Raw genomic sequence first — 15,430 nt, forward strand, 5'->3', positions numbered from 1 at the left:
GCCAGTCCCACACCTTATCCCAATGATATTCAAGGGCCTTATGTGCCAACAGCATCTGGGTTCTCTTGGTTGCCATTACTCCAAGTACTGACCAGACCAAAAGTTACTAGAACCCGGAAAGTTTCATTATTATTATTATTATTATTATTATTATTATTATTATTATTATTATTATTATTATTACAGGAGCTGAATCCTACTCATATGGAACAAGCCCAAAGGGGCCTTTGACTTGAAATTCAATCTTCCAAAGAATATGATGTTCATAAGGAAGTAAGAGAAGGTAAAGAGAAATCCACAAAGAAGAGATCTCGGTTATTAAAAAAAGATAAATCAATAAACAGATAAAAATGCATTAAAATGCAAGAAGAATACCATTAGGGTAGAAATGCATAGCATCTTCGCTTGGACTTTTAAAGTCCAATTGCGCGACATCCTCAGGGATGCTGTTCCAGAGTCCAACGGTGTGAGGAATTGAAGGAGGACCTCTGGAACTGAGAAGTTCGACAGCGGGGCTGAACATTTAATGCATATTGGTGCTGCTGTTCAGCGAATCTGGTTGCTCTAGATCAGGGGTGTCAAACTCAAATCCTTTCGAGGGCCAATTATGCACTTGGTTTTGGTCTCGAGGGCCATCAACGATTTGGTCATTACTTACTGGCAAGTCTGAAGATGACAACTTATTTTGCTGGTCATCCTGGTTTACCAAGAATAGCTCGAGTTGAAAAATCTCTTGGCACCTCGGGGGCCACTTAAGACCATCCCGCGGGCCACATTTGGCCGTCGGGCCATGAGTTTGACACCCCGAGTTTAGATGAAGAGATCAGGGATCAATTGTGAATGTGGAAGATCGCTATTAAAATACACGTAAGTTCCATTAAATCCCTCTTTGCTTCTGTCAACCTACGTAGGTTAAATCTGCAGCTGATAGTCAGTCAACTTTGGCGGTAGGAAATAATGAGTGAACGAACCTCCATAAACAAATGAGTTCAATCACAATTTTTTCGGGTCAAATTACATGATTTCCAAATTTTCATCAACAAATCAATCTTTCCCTTGCAAAAATTCCTTCAAAAGATAAAATGACTGAAAATAACTGCATGCAAAAGTGAATGTCTGTCTCGAACTCCTCACGCCATGCGTGTTCATGGAATGTCAATTCAACCTTTGAAATGAATTCAATCTTTCAGTGCCTACTCACGAAATCAATCCGGGCTACGATACTTATCGATCAATTTGACAGAAACAAAATAATCCCTGCCTTCTCATATCATATATCACTTTGCTGGACTCGGGTATTGTAAGGACAACAGAAATTGGCCTGTGTGATCGATGCCAGTGACTGACTGATCTGGGTGATCGACAAGAATGAAGGTTTTGTGACTGAAAAGGCTGGTGAGTGACTCGTACCTTTTCCAGCCTTTTGTGTTCGATGCCGGAGTCTTGGTCTGTAATCAACCTAACTTCTCCGGGCGGGGTTTTGGATCAACAAAAAATTATGAATATTGAAGACAAACAGACCACAGAAGTAAGTAATTCTACAGATGTAAGTAAAGATTGAATAAAAACAAAATCACACAATGAAGAAGTGAAATACATGTCAATCGGATGAATTGGTCTTCAGAAGTAATTCCTTTCATTACTTTACTCCAATGTATGTCTCAGTGAAAGGGAATAGACACTCTACCTTGAATGCCTTTACTTAAGTTCCTCGTTGGACGAGTGGTTAACGTGCTCGCCTACCGATTCGGTAGTCCGAAGTTCGATTTCCCAGCTCTGCCAACGTGGAATCAGAGGAATTTATTTCTGATGATTAGAAATTCCTTTCTCGATATAATGTGGTTCGGATCTCACAATAAGCTGTAGGTCCCGTTGCTAGGTAACAGCCACGTAAAAAATTTCTGATCCTTCAGGCCAGAACTGGGAGAGCTGTTAATCGGCTCATTGGTCTGGTTAAACTATGATATGCTTTTGAATGCCTTTCTACATTTGCTAAATATATCAGTTCTTATTTAGGTAGAAGTACATCCTGACGCCCTGAAATCATACAAGACAAAATCACATTCCAACTACCGCAGCCGCCAGCGGTAAATCTAAGGGTAAAACTCAAGATGCAGAATCATTATGTATTGTAAGGGAACAGTTTTCGGATTGATCTCCTCAGTGATTTGTACAGGGTGTCCATAAAGTCCCAATACCATTACAAGTATTTATTGCTCAGAAACCATATAACATAAGGTAATGTGATTTTTTTTTCTACATTTCAAGTTAACATTCAGAGCACTTCAATCTATAAAGAATCTGCATTACGCTATGTTATATAGTTTCTGAGCAATAAATAATTGTAATGGTACTGGGACTTCATGGCAACTCTGTATTACTGATCAAGATTCTTTGGAAGAACTCTAGTTTAACTTAACAAAAAGTAAAAAGCAAAAACAAAAAATTAAGAAAATCAAACATACCCACGTGGGCCAATAATTCCCTTCGATAAGATACGATAGTAATATTGACAGTAGTGATATCAATATCGCATCAATGGTAATAAAATGTTCTATGACCTAAACCATTAAAATGCATATTAGAAACCCTGTCATCTTCATAATATAGAGAAGATAATTCGGTTTTCATTGTTACTCAATACATAAACGTCCAGAAGAACAAATGGACAAATGGAAAATCCCAATTCTCATCATACATGATATAGAACTTATAAAAAAAATAAAAAATCCTTCGGCTGACAGACGACTTTCTTTGTTAACTGTAACCAATATACTAAGTAGAAAAAATATTTTATCACTTACTGGAACCGAAAGCAAGGTAGAAATCTTCCAGGAACCCTGGACAGAAGCCCGAGGGACCTTAGCAACAGCTGAGCCTCCGTCAGATGCTGCCATTTTTGGTCGACTTTCCTCCCACAAAGGTATAATAATGATACATAATTGGGCCACTTTCTTTGGCCAGTATGTTGCAAATTTCCTTTTTTTCATTCGTTAATCTCCCTTCAATTCTCAGAGGGCCTATTTCTATTCTTCTTTTATTCATCTTCTTCGCATATGAGTATAATAGTTTGGGGTTTTGCTTGATATTTAATAGGGTTTTTTCTTCCAAGTCCCGTTTTTCATTTTCTTTTGATTGTATAATCTTTTGTTCTGCATTTTCTATCTTACTTTTTAGTTCTATAACTTTCCATGCATTTTTTTCTTTTGCAAGACCTTTTTTCCACTTTCTGATTTTCTGGAACAAGATCCTTCTGTCTCTTGGTATGCATGAATGATGTTTACTTTTCTTCTTCGATATATATTTATCCACTATTTTCTCTAATATTTTATATAATATCTCCGTATTTACCCTTATGTCATCACTTACGAAAATGTTATCCCAATCTTTGTTTAATTCTTCATTTATTTCTGACCATTTTATATTTTACTGTAGAAGTTGTATTTTCCATATCCTTCCCACTTTTTCATTTCTTGCTTATCTCTGTTTTCACTTGCTTTGGAATGAACTGTTAATTCTATGACATTATGGTCTGAAATACTCGCATTATAAACTATTATTTCTTTAACATAATTCATCTCGTTCACAAATAGTAGGTCTAAAGTATTTTCCTTTCTTGTTGGCAGGTGATTTATTTGTTGAATGTTGTAATCTAGTAGCATATCTAATAGCTTTTCGAATTGCCTCTTATCTTCTGCACTACTATTACTCTCTTTTTTATATGTATAAGTACAACCACAATCTCCTATTCGTTCTTTCCATTCTACGAAAGGAAAGTTGAAGTCTCCAGATAGGAGAATAGTCCAGTCCTTGTGATTTCTACATATATCATCCAATTTTTCTATTATTAAGTCAAACTCTTTAGTATTAGGAGGTCTATATATTACTATGTTCATTAATTTTTCAGATTCAAATTCTACCGCTATTAGTTCACATTCTGAGTTACTATATTTCTCATATATTTTTTCCTTGTTTTTTTGTTTGTCTTCCCCATATAAGTTGCGGTTCCCCCTTGATTCCTATTTTTTCTATCTGATCTATAAGTTTGGAACCCTTTTATTTGATCATCATTCCCAGTCTCTTGGGAATACCAGGTTTCACTTATATTCATTATATCTATTTTCTTTTCACTTTGGGTTGTTAGTTCTTCTTAAGGGTGCTCTATTTTTCTTTTTGAGTTACTCGTAACTAAACCCTGCGCATTCATCACTATGATGGTTTGCGTGTTTTCTCCTTCATTTAATATTGGTAGTAATAAGGATTTTCCCATGTCTCTTTCCTGTTCTGGTATGTTGTTCTTTTTTTCATTTCCAGAAATTCTGACATTAAAAATCCAACTTTTCCATAATATTTGATCTTCCTTCATCATAATTATTCATTTTGTGTCTGAATCTGCAATTTTCTCCGTTTCTGCAATATCCTCTTGCATAATAAATACAGTTATTATCTCTTGAGTAGAATTTTGGAGCTGATGCTTTGAAATTTTTTGCTGGCACCTTGCATATCTCGTTGGTGGCTTGCTTTTATCTTTTACCTGATATTCTTTGTTTCTCTCTTTATTTGTTTCTTTCTTATTTTGGATTTTATTACTTGGTTGGTTATTTATTTGATTATGATTCATGGCTACAGGGTGCATATATTTACATTTTTTGTCGAACTTACATCGTTTTCCTTCTTTTAGGTTTTTGCATATTTTCGGATGCAGATCTCTGCAATCATCCCCATACCCATCTAGGTATGCACATTTACCATATATTTCATAGTTGTGACATACCTTAGGATGTTTGTAGTAACATCTTTCTCCAAATCTGCAATTCCCTCTTTTCAAAAGGTTGCAGATTTTGGTCCTTTTTTGTCTATCTTTTCCTCTTTCCCGTCATTGTGTAGATCTGGGTAGACCCTCTTCGGGATTTGCTTTTGTGTTGTCATATCGTAATTTATTTATTTCTTCGTAGGTATGCTGCTTTCTTGCCTCATATGTAGTATCAATGAGTATCTCTGCATCCATACTTTTCTGCTTGTTCTTTGTTTTACCTTATTTTTTTCTGTCATTTCATTTTTGTTTACTTCTCTTCCGTTTTCCTCATCTTCTTCTTCTTCTTCCTCTTCCTCTTCTTCTTCATCCTCAACTATTTGTACATTCAATCTTGATTTAATAACACATTGTCTATCCATGATAGACAGTTGAACAAAATATTCTTGTATCTTTTCTCATATCTTGCATTACCTCAGCACACTGTGGATGGGTCGGAATGTTGCATGCAGCACATTTTCTGATTAGGTTTTGTGGATTGACTATGCTATACCAAACCTTACACAGTTTTGCATGCTTTTGGCATTCTTTTTCCTAATGCATCAATTAGGATATTCACAAGGTTCACTTATTCATTTTCTTGTCGGAATATGTTGGTTTATGTATATTTTCTTTATGAGTCTCTTGACCAATTGGATTTTATTTGGAACTTCTTCAATTATTTTCAAGATGTTTTCATTAGATTTGTTCCAGTTTGAAGGATTATATCCTTCTAATATATCTATGAATGCTTTTGTATCTTTTTAGTTAGGACTGTTGCTGATCTCATAGATGAGAAATGCCAGTTCCCTTCCTGCTACCTCATCGTATTGCGAATCCGCCAAGCAAGCTAAATTTCGCCATTTCTTCCCGCAGTTGGAACTTACTGCCATCTTGCTCTGATTTACAGTATTACACTTGATAAACTAACTTAGAAGACGCTTTATCCTACTATTTTCACACTAATCTTATCACCGATAGTTCACGAACACTTCTAGATATTTCTCAAATTCTAGACGTATGTTAAACTTGTGATATCTGTTGATTAATCTGACTTCACGCGGGAACGTCTCACCAAGCAAGATGAGAGAGAGAGAGAGAGAGAGAGAGAGAGAGAGAGAATCTCTTACCACCCAATCTTTCTCAATTTCTTCACATTCTTTATTCGTACTAATTTATTTAATGGCTCTCTCGAAATTAAATAAAAAAAAACCTTCCCCACCAAAACCGCTTTTCCCCGGGAGCCTAATCAGCATTTCAAAAGGTATTTTCCGCCTTTTGTAAGCCTTCAAAAAGGACGAAAATACCTTAAGCCCTTTCTCTCCCATCCATATGCAGTGGGACCCACACCTTCAGCTATAATGGTCGTTTCCTATTCCTCATGAAATTTGCACAAACACCTGGAGACGGCTAAAGTAAACTTCAAGATCTTTATAAATCCTAAACATGTATAAATTATCAATGCAAGAATCAGCTGTGTTTATTCGGTGTTTTTGTGAACATTTTCATGCTTGATTACTCAAGTTTTTCTCTAATTATTGACAATTCATTGTTATAACCATGCACTGACTAATAATAATAATAATAATAATAATAATAATAATAATAATAATAATAATAAACTCTACACTAATTTGACCATCAACAGACTCTCAATATAATAATAATAATAATAATAATAATAATAATAATAATAATAATAATAATAATAATAATAATAATAATAATAAATAAATAAATAAATAATAGATAAGGAAACTGAAGGAATGATAACAGCGGCACACGATCAGGCCCTAAGAACCAGATATGTTCAAAGAACGATAGATGGAAATAACATCTCTCCCATATGTAGGAAGTGCAATACGAAAAATGAAACCATAAACCACATAGCAAGCGAATGTCCGGCACTTGCATAGAACCGGTACAAAAAGAGGCACGATTCAGTGGCAAAAGCCCTCCACTGGAGCCTGTGCAAGAAAAATCAGCTACCTTGCAGTAATAAGTGGTACGAGCACCAACCTGAAGGAGTGATAGAAAATGATCAAGCCAAGATCCTCTGGGACTATGGTATCAGAACAGATAGGGCGATACGTGCAAATAGACTAGACGTGACGTTGATTGACAAAATCAAGAAGAAACTATCACTCACTGATGTCGCAATACCATGGGACACCAGAGAAACTCATCACTCACTGATGTCGCAATACCATGGTGACACCAGGAGTGAAGAGAAAGAAGGGAAAAAATGGATAAGTATCAAGATCTGAAAATAGAAATAAGAAGGGTATGGGATATACCACTGGAAATTGTGCCCATAATCACTGGGACACTAGGCACGATCCCAAGATCCCTGAAAAGGAATCTAGAAAAACTAGAGGCTGAAGTAGCTCCAGGACTCATGCAGAAGAGTGTGATCCTACAAACGACGCACATAGTAAGAAAAGTGATGGACTCCTAAGGAGGCAGGATGCAACCCGGAACCCCACACTATAAATACCACCCAGTCGAATTGGAGGACTGTGATAGAGCAAAAAAATATATATATAAATAAATAAATAAATAATAATAAAACAGTAGACTCTGCACTAATTTGACCATCAACAGACTAGCAATAATAATAATAATAATAATAATAATAATAATAATAATAATAATAATAATAATAATAATAATAAAGGGAACGTATAATGACCAGTAAACTTTGAAATCACAAAAGTACAACATGTATGCTTTCAGGTAAATTTTCACAAGCTTAGCCAAAGAAAACGCATATATTGCTTATAAGTTAAGACCTATTTTTTACATTTTTATTTTATGAGTAATACGGGTTCATAAAACTGGACAATTTCCAACCAAACTTTATCGGAACGACGAAGGAAACACCTCCCATCTTATCTCAACGTCGTTAACCTTTTAATGGCAATACATTACTTCTGTAACGTTAACCTCCGCAACAAAACGCTAACACTACAGACACTCTCTCTCTCTCTCTCTCTCTCTCTCTCTCTCTCTCTCTCTCTCTCTCTCTCTCATCAAAGTTGACAACATCCAAGTAGCGCTTTAAGTTGCTCTCATCAAAGTTGCCTCGTCAACTCGGGCTATTCTGGAGCACTTAACAAAGAGCATCATCCTCCGACATTCAGGAAAACAACGGGAAAACAGCATTTCCAAGAAGCGTCCCTCTGGCGTTGTTGTTTTCCTTAAAGGAGAAAATCCCCTCCGGCGATCTGTTTGTTTATGGTTCTGTTTGTTTGCTGGAAAATGACACCAACACTTTACGGACTTTTGTTTACGCAAATTTGAATGTAACCTTTCGAAGTGGGATATTTTCGTCCTCTAATAGACATATTTGTTTATCTAAATTCAAATTAATTTGATTTATGAGTGGTTGCTCTGATGACCTAGTACTATAGTAGATTCACATCAACCGTACATTTGATGTCTAGGGCAATTACTTACGACGTCCTGATTGGCTGTTGATAAGCCATTCACTGGGCTGAAAACTCTGTCTCTCTCTCTAGAGAGACAGAGTTTCCAGGCTGGATGTATGTTCCACCTCTCCTGAAAAACGTATCCCTCAGGAGAGGTGGAACATAAGGGACGGGCCATACATCACATGCACGGTTGATGTGAATCTACTATAGTTATTCAGTTCGTGCGTTTAAGTCCACAACCGAGATGTGAAAATGAACGGGCGTTGGCTGTTACAAGCAATCATAAAATCTTGTAACATTATTTACGAAAACAGTAAAAACCGAAAATAACCCATTCGATAACATTTAAATGTGCTGTGTGAATGGAATGGTGTTGTGTTGGGTAAGGTGTAGTATGCTCGAAAAATGACGTTTCCGCTGTAATCACGGTTAAAATGAATTATTGGTGAGATTTTGAGTTATGCTTATCTTTATTCGTGAGTAATGACATACAGAGAACAATGTACATACGGAAAATACAAGCACAATAGCATTCGTTGCATTAACATACAAACTAGGTACGGAAAGCTCTCCAAAACTTAATCACAAGAGAGTACTGACTTTTGAAAAGTCACGCAAAATCCCTAAATCTGACAACGGAACTAATGAAAAGTCACGCAGAATCATTAAAACTGACAAAGGAACTGCTGAAAAGTCACGCAGAATCATTAAAACTGACAAAGGAACTGCTGAAAAGTCACGCAGAATCCCTAAAACTGACAAAGGAACTGCTGAAAAGTCACGCAGAATCCCTAAAACTGACAAAGGAACTGCTGAAAAGTCACGCAGAATCACTAAAACTGAGGGAGAAAACGGCTGAGAACCGCTCAGAAATCCCTAAAATTTAGGGAAATTCGGAGATCAGTCAAAGCAGAAACGGCGAGTCCGGAAAACCACGAGCGGAAAAACGATCTTTACACAAACCGGAAAAGAAAACATCTCGGAAAGAAATGATAAGAGATCAGAAGTCCTTCGCATGGAGGACTGGGACCTGTGTTGGTGATTTAAAAAAAAAAAATAATAATTTTTATCTTTTAGGTTTCCAGTTCTGACCTAAAGTATGTACTTGGATTTTTTTCATATCAAAATAAATAGATGCAGCACAGTTATGCTGAAGTTTTTATTATTGTCCCGACCATATTTTTCCATTTGTTTGCTTTCAAAATAAATAAATCATGATTTTTAATAAAAAAAAATCAATGATTTAATCACTTGATTAAATCAGTTTTATATAATCATTGCCAACCCTGATTGAGATTATTGTAAATGCAATTATTTCGAAAGGTTAGGAATGGAATGGAATATAGAATTCAGGCAAAAGGCCAAGCACTGGGACCTATGAGGTCATCATTCAGCGCAGGAAAGGAAATTGAGAGTAGGTAGGTCTGAAAGGTGTAACAGGAGGAAAACCTGGCAGGTGCACTACGAAATCATTATTAGGGGAGGGTGGATAGCAAGATAGAAGAAAGAGAATATGAAAGGAGGTACAGTAAAAGGAATGTAAGGGGTTGCAGCTAGGGGCAGAAAGGATGCTGCAAAGAAACTTTAGTAATGCCTACAGTGCACCCAGCGAGTTTCAGTACATAACATGATTTTAAGGCTTTCCGAAAGTCGTCTCTGAATCTTCTTATTTTATGACAGCCGTCATTATCGTTGGGAAAACACTCTCTCTCTCTCTCTCTCTCTCTCTCTCTCTCTCTCTCTCTCTCTCTCTCTCTCTCTCTCTCTCTCACAAACGGGGTCAATGACCATAGTTCTTGTTACACCAGGTTATGTAAATCAGATAATCAATTCTTTATTACTGTTGTTATTCTTAATGATAATAATGATAATGCTTCTGATATGACTTCTTTTATTACTAATGCAACTGTTGATGATGATAATGTTACACTGCTGGTATCACTACTATTATCACCAGTCATATTCCTGATATGATAATGTTGCTGATACTGTCACTTCTATAAATGATAAATTTCGCTATTAATTCAAAAGTATTAATATTAATATTATTCCTGTGAAAGTTATATAACAATAATGATACGAAAATGAGACCGATGCAGCTGAAAGGCAAAACGAGACGGGGCTGAGATCCCGAGAGTAATATGAAAGTTAACCAGCATAACATCGAGGCTTTCATTAGAAATCATGATGAAGCCGCAAAGAACGATCTATGATTAAGACCGAATTCGAAATCTAATCTTCCTCACAATGCAGATCCTCTCGCGAGTTCTTCCATGGAGAGGATTATATTGGGAAAAAATGAAAAGGATCGTATATACATACTTTTTTTTTATGAAAGCGCATGAAGGTTGCGCATGGTATATTTGCACGGATTAAGGCACACTTAAAAGAAGATCAAAGACATATTTCAACATGACGTTCTTAGCCTCAACTTCCTTGAACTTGACCACCTTAAACTGTGGGGGCCGTGCTGACTTGGTGGAGAATGGAAGGGGATAGGGGGTGGGGAATGGTTGTATGACCCTTTTGAAGATGACTCATGAGAGAGAGAGAGAGAGAGAGAGAGAGAGAGAGCCACTTTTACATGCATACTATACCAGCTGAAGCCAGGAAGAACCTCTGTGCAAAAAGCTTCCCCCAACATCTGCTTCAAACATGTGCACTAGAAGCTCATCTAGATTGCGCCGAATTATCCTACACAAACACAAGCACACACACACACAGACACACACACACACACACTGGACTTAAGCGTCTGCTTTCACAAGTCTTGTTAATATTAGTAATAATACTGACGAAAAATAATTTGCATAAAGTCTGCAATCTCGCCAAATTTTGCACAAGAAAAAAAAAAAGAGACAACATGGCTGACCTGTGCCCTTAGGTGTGTATTTGTCTCATAAATCTGAATAGAGATATTTGACTTCATGATTTCATTACTAGAAAAATGGGAATGTATTTAAATCCCGGTCCTATGCTTGGTTGTCTCGTCCACAATCGCGCACACTTTAATAAAAGCGATGAGCGCAACGGAAAATTCAAAACGCTGCAATAGCAGATGCAGCACTTGGACGCAAACAAATCCAGTCTCACTTTTGCCGAGAATGTCTTCTTCCCGCGATGAAATTCAAGAGCGAAGCAGAAGCAACGTCTTGCGTCATGAGGCTTATTTGAAAGGGAAATTCTCCCCTCGGTCGAGTATACACTCAGCGACTGCCGATTTCCATCCCCCAAGAAAGATTCAGAAACCAATGCGTCTTTCGACTTCTAAGGGTGTTCGGGATTTAATGGCAGCGATTGCGGGAAATCAGGTCTCTTTATTTTTGTCATTTAACAATTGAATTGTTGGAAGTCGGAAAGACGATGCATTAAATGCGATGAATATAGGGAAGAATACAAACATGACAAGAAGCTTTTTAGTGGATTAAAAGGAACGAATGACATCGATTGTGGGACATCTGTTTTATTTATTCATTCATTTAAAAAAAAAAACTTTGATGAGCAGGCAAACCGTGGGAAGTCAGAAACAGAGTAGTAAATTCAATAAATAAAGGGAAGAATAAAAACGTGAGAGAAAGCTAATAGGTGTATTAAGACAGACGGTGTCAAATTGGGCTAAGAAGTGACCTTGATTGAATGGCTTTTGTTATCTGGCATCAAAACGACTACTGGTCATCAAAAGAATTATATTAGAATATATTTACTGGAAATTATATTTATGTTACAAATAATCAGCCAAGCTTAAGATATAATATCATGGCATATAGTTGTGGATTGTAAACATCACGAAGACAAAGAGTAAATATCAGAAATTACTCATGCCCTTCTATAAGAAAATATAATGTTTTGATGTATATTATAAATAAGAATATTGGACTTCAATATTTTGCTATACTGGATAGAATACGATAGAATACAGAATTTAGGTCAATGGCCAAGCGCTGGGACCTATGAATCATTCAGCGCTGAAAGGAAAATTGACAGTAAAATGTTTGAGAGGTGTAACAGGAGGAAAACCTCGAAATTGCACCATGAATCAGTTGTTAGGAAAGGCTTAAGGAAAGTGAGTTGGAAGGAAGAGAATATGAACGGAAGCACAGTAAAAGGAATGAAAGGGTTTGCAGCTAAGGGGCCAAAGGGACGCTGCAAAAAACCTGAAATAATTCCTACACTGCGCCGCATGAGGTGGACTGACGGTACTAAGCCCCTACGGAGCTATATTTTAGAGGACTACAAGTAGATCAATACTCGCATTAGCACACACAACCTTATTTCTCAAAGCTGCCGCCCAAATGATTCCATCGAACTGGAATTCGCCATTTCATGCAACCGTTCCTTCCTCATTGTTGTCTTCGTTCTGGGAATTGTTATCAAGAAGGAAAAAATCCTGAATTGAATTCCTCGTCAGAGGAAGAAAAAAAAACCCTTCTGGTAATTTGGGATGTTGCTTTGTGGCTTAAATGATTCAGAAGATAAAAGAGGACACATAATAACAATCCGGTATAATTTTACAATGCCCGCTAAAAAAAAAAGGTGGCTTAAAAATTCACTTAATTAACTCAGATTACCCTGGAACGAATTGCGTCACCATCGAACGGCTCACGGAACCGATGTACGTACATACAAAAAATAAAATACCACGAGGTATTTTTTTCACTCCACTTAGGAATTTAAAGTTCGCGTAATTATCTGAAATAAACGATATCGCTTGCAACATCTACATCATTCATCACATCATTATCGGAATAATAAACCATCATTATACAATAAGCATCATGAAGAAATCAATATTTCGAGAGCAGATGTCTTCTAAACGAGGAGATTCTTTCAACATCAACAATCATATGGAGTCAACGTCTCGTTAATATACGATCTCACTTTAGAGAGAAAACCCCAGATCCTCGATTTCTCGTTTATTTCGTTTAATACCACAAAGTTTTCCTTTTGACGTCTGACTGAGAAGTGAATGGTTACATTCACCCGTCAGTTTTCCCTCGGTGCCATTTCACATTTCGCTCCTCAGTTTTCCCTCAGTGCGACTTCAGATTTCTCCCCTCAGTTTCCCCTCAGCGTAACTTCAGATTTCGCCCCTCAGTTTTCCATCGGTGGGATTTCAGATTTCGCCCCTCAGTTTTCCCTCAGTGGAACTTCAGATTTCGCTCTTCAGTTGTCCACTCACAGCGTAACTTCAGATTTCGCCCACACAATGAATTCGTCCTCATATTTCAGAAATGGCTTTTGTTGAATGAAACCCTCTACGGATGATGGTCTTTTACTTTGTCTTTCCGTCTCCCTCTCACCCACAATTTCCATGACCCATTTCATTCCATTATGGCAATCTAGGGAGGTCTTAAATAGCTATTCGCATTGAATCCACATAACTGCTTTTATTGTATTAATATTATATGGTAATGAATTTCAGAAAATAGAATCATGGTGTGGGTGCATTATCTGAATTTCTAAAATAATTGAACTGCACAATGCCGAACTTCGTATTATGTTCTGTGGTTTCTGGGGCAAATTTAAGGATGATAGCTATAATTAGACGACTCCCTTAGGATATACACTATTGCATAATTGTAACATTAGATATCTTTTCTCCAAGAGTTCGAAAATGTTATTTAAAGCATCCGTTTGTATATTTATAGAAATAAGCACAGCATAACGCATAATAGTACGCTATTCAATATGGACGTTTAGAAGCAGCCTCTTCTGACAGTTCAATTAACGTGACATGAACAACTGTTCTTTTTTATCTAGTTATTTGTTTACATCACCACATGTCAATATTCCCATTCGACGTAATATCTGAGAGGTAATGGATATTATTTCATCCCCACTTTCGTCGTAATACGCTGAAATATTTTCAAGCCGATAAGATTCTTGTTTACATGATTGACTGATATCCGACTGGCGTTAGTAAGTACGACTATTAAATGCAGACGATATTACAAATAAACTTGTTTCTTACGCAAGTTATGTATTTCCCTTTTGAATAAATGCTAAAACAATTGCAATTCAGTAAGGTAATCACAGCTAGGCTAATACAATATAATTCTTTTAATCTTGGTCAAAGTGTTTCCACACTTATAGGCCACAACATTTTTACGAAAATGGTCAACGATGATAACATAGTTTTAACACTTTTAAGCTACTTATTACTTTCCGCTACTTCGTATTTTCTGAACCAGACATATTTTATCTACCGATAACAAATCTACAAATTAAAACTAATGTCAGAAATGTTAGAGCAATCATGGAAAACAAGAGCAGAGAGCGAGTTCCAAACACGATGACAAAAATGCTTCAGTTTATTGTAGCTTCCCCTTTCAGTAAATGGAAATATCGAGAAAAATGTACGCGCAAGAAAACAACGATAATAAGTTATCACAAAAGAGAGAGAGAGAGAAAGAGAGAGAGAGAGAGAGAGAGAGAGAGAGAGAGAGAGAGAGAGAGAGAGAGAGGGGGAGGGGGTTACTCCAATAATTTTACTTCTAATGTAATGTACGTTGCTACCTTTCCCCCTCTTACCACTGATCGCCTTCTAGTTCCGTTTCCACCGCATCCAAAGCCCCACTTGAAGTTATTATCGACTGAAAACTTTAATCAGTGCAACGTGACATGACCTTATTGAACTCGAGGACATTTCATGGCCCAACCACTGTCACCCACCAACATATGGAGGACAACATCCGTCGTGGGTTTTAATCAAAAGTAGGAAATACAATTGGGAAAGACTCCAGTTCAGCAAGGGGGGTGTGGGTTGGGGGGGGAGGGGGCTGCAAGCAAAATGCATTGAGATCTCAAACTGAAGGGGAGGTCGACGAACTTCAGTCTACAAGCATTCCCTTTTATTAGAACGTTGAATCTATGTGATGTTATTGTTGCTTGTCTATTCGGCCGCTCTTTGGATTTATCAGTCTCAATTCAACAACTAGTATGTATGTATTGTATTGTATGATGTATGTATGTGTTTTAATGGGCCTTTTAGACTTGAGACATATCCTGTTTTAATAGAGGAATTTAGTTACACACACACACACACACACACACACACACACACACACATATATATATATATATATATATATATATATATATATATATATATTATATATATATATATATTATCTATATATAATCATATGTGTATATATATACATACATACATATATATACATATATACATCGAGCTACAATGTCC

The 15,430-nt window shown here is 36.7% G+C and overlaps 1 protein-coding gene across 1 annotated transcript in view; it reads left to right on the forward strand.

The window, feature by feature from the left end:
• Nucleotides 1–1,432: 1,432 nt before the first annotated feature.
• The window catches only part of LOC135195279 (doublesex- and mab-3-related transcription factor B1-like), an 89,472-nt gene continuing 75,474 nt past the window's right edge, over nucleotides 1,433–15,430 (forward strand). The window contains exon 1 of the mRNA XM_064221537.1: nucleotides 1,433–1,528. Within this exon, the coding sequence (XP_064077607.1) occupies nucleotides 1,433–1,528 (96 nt within the window). The remainder of the gene's footprint in view (nucleotides 1,529–15,430) is intronic.

Source organism: Macrobrachium nipponense, chromosome 16 (assembly GCF_015104395.2).
Source record: "Macrobrachium nipponense isolate FS-2020 chromosome 16, ASM1510439v2, whole genome shotgun sequence".
Lineage (NCBI taxonomy): Eukaryota > Metazoa > Arthropoda > Malacostraca > Decapoda > Palaemonidae > Macrobrachium > Macrobrachium nipponense.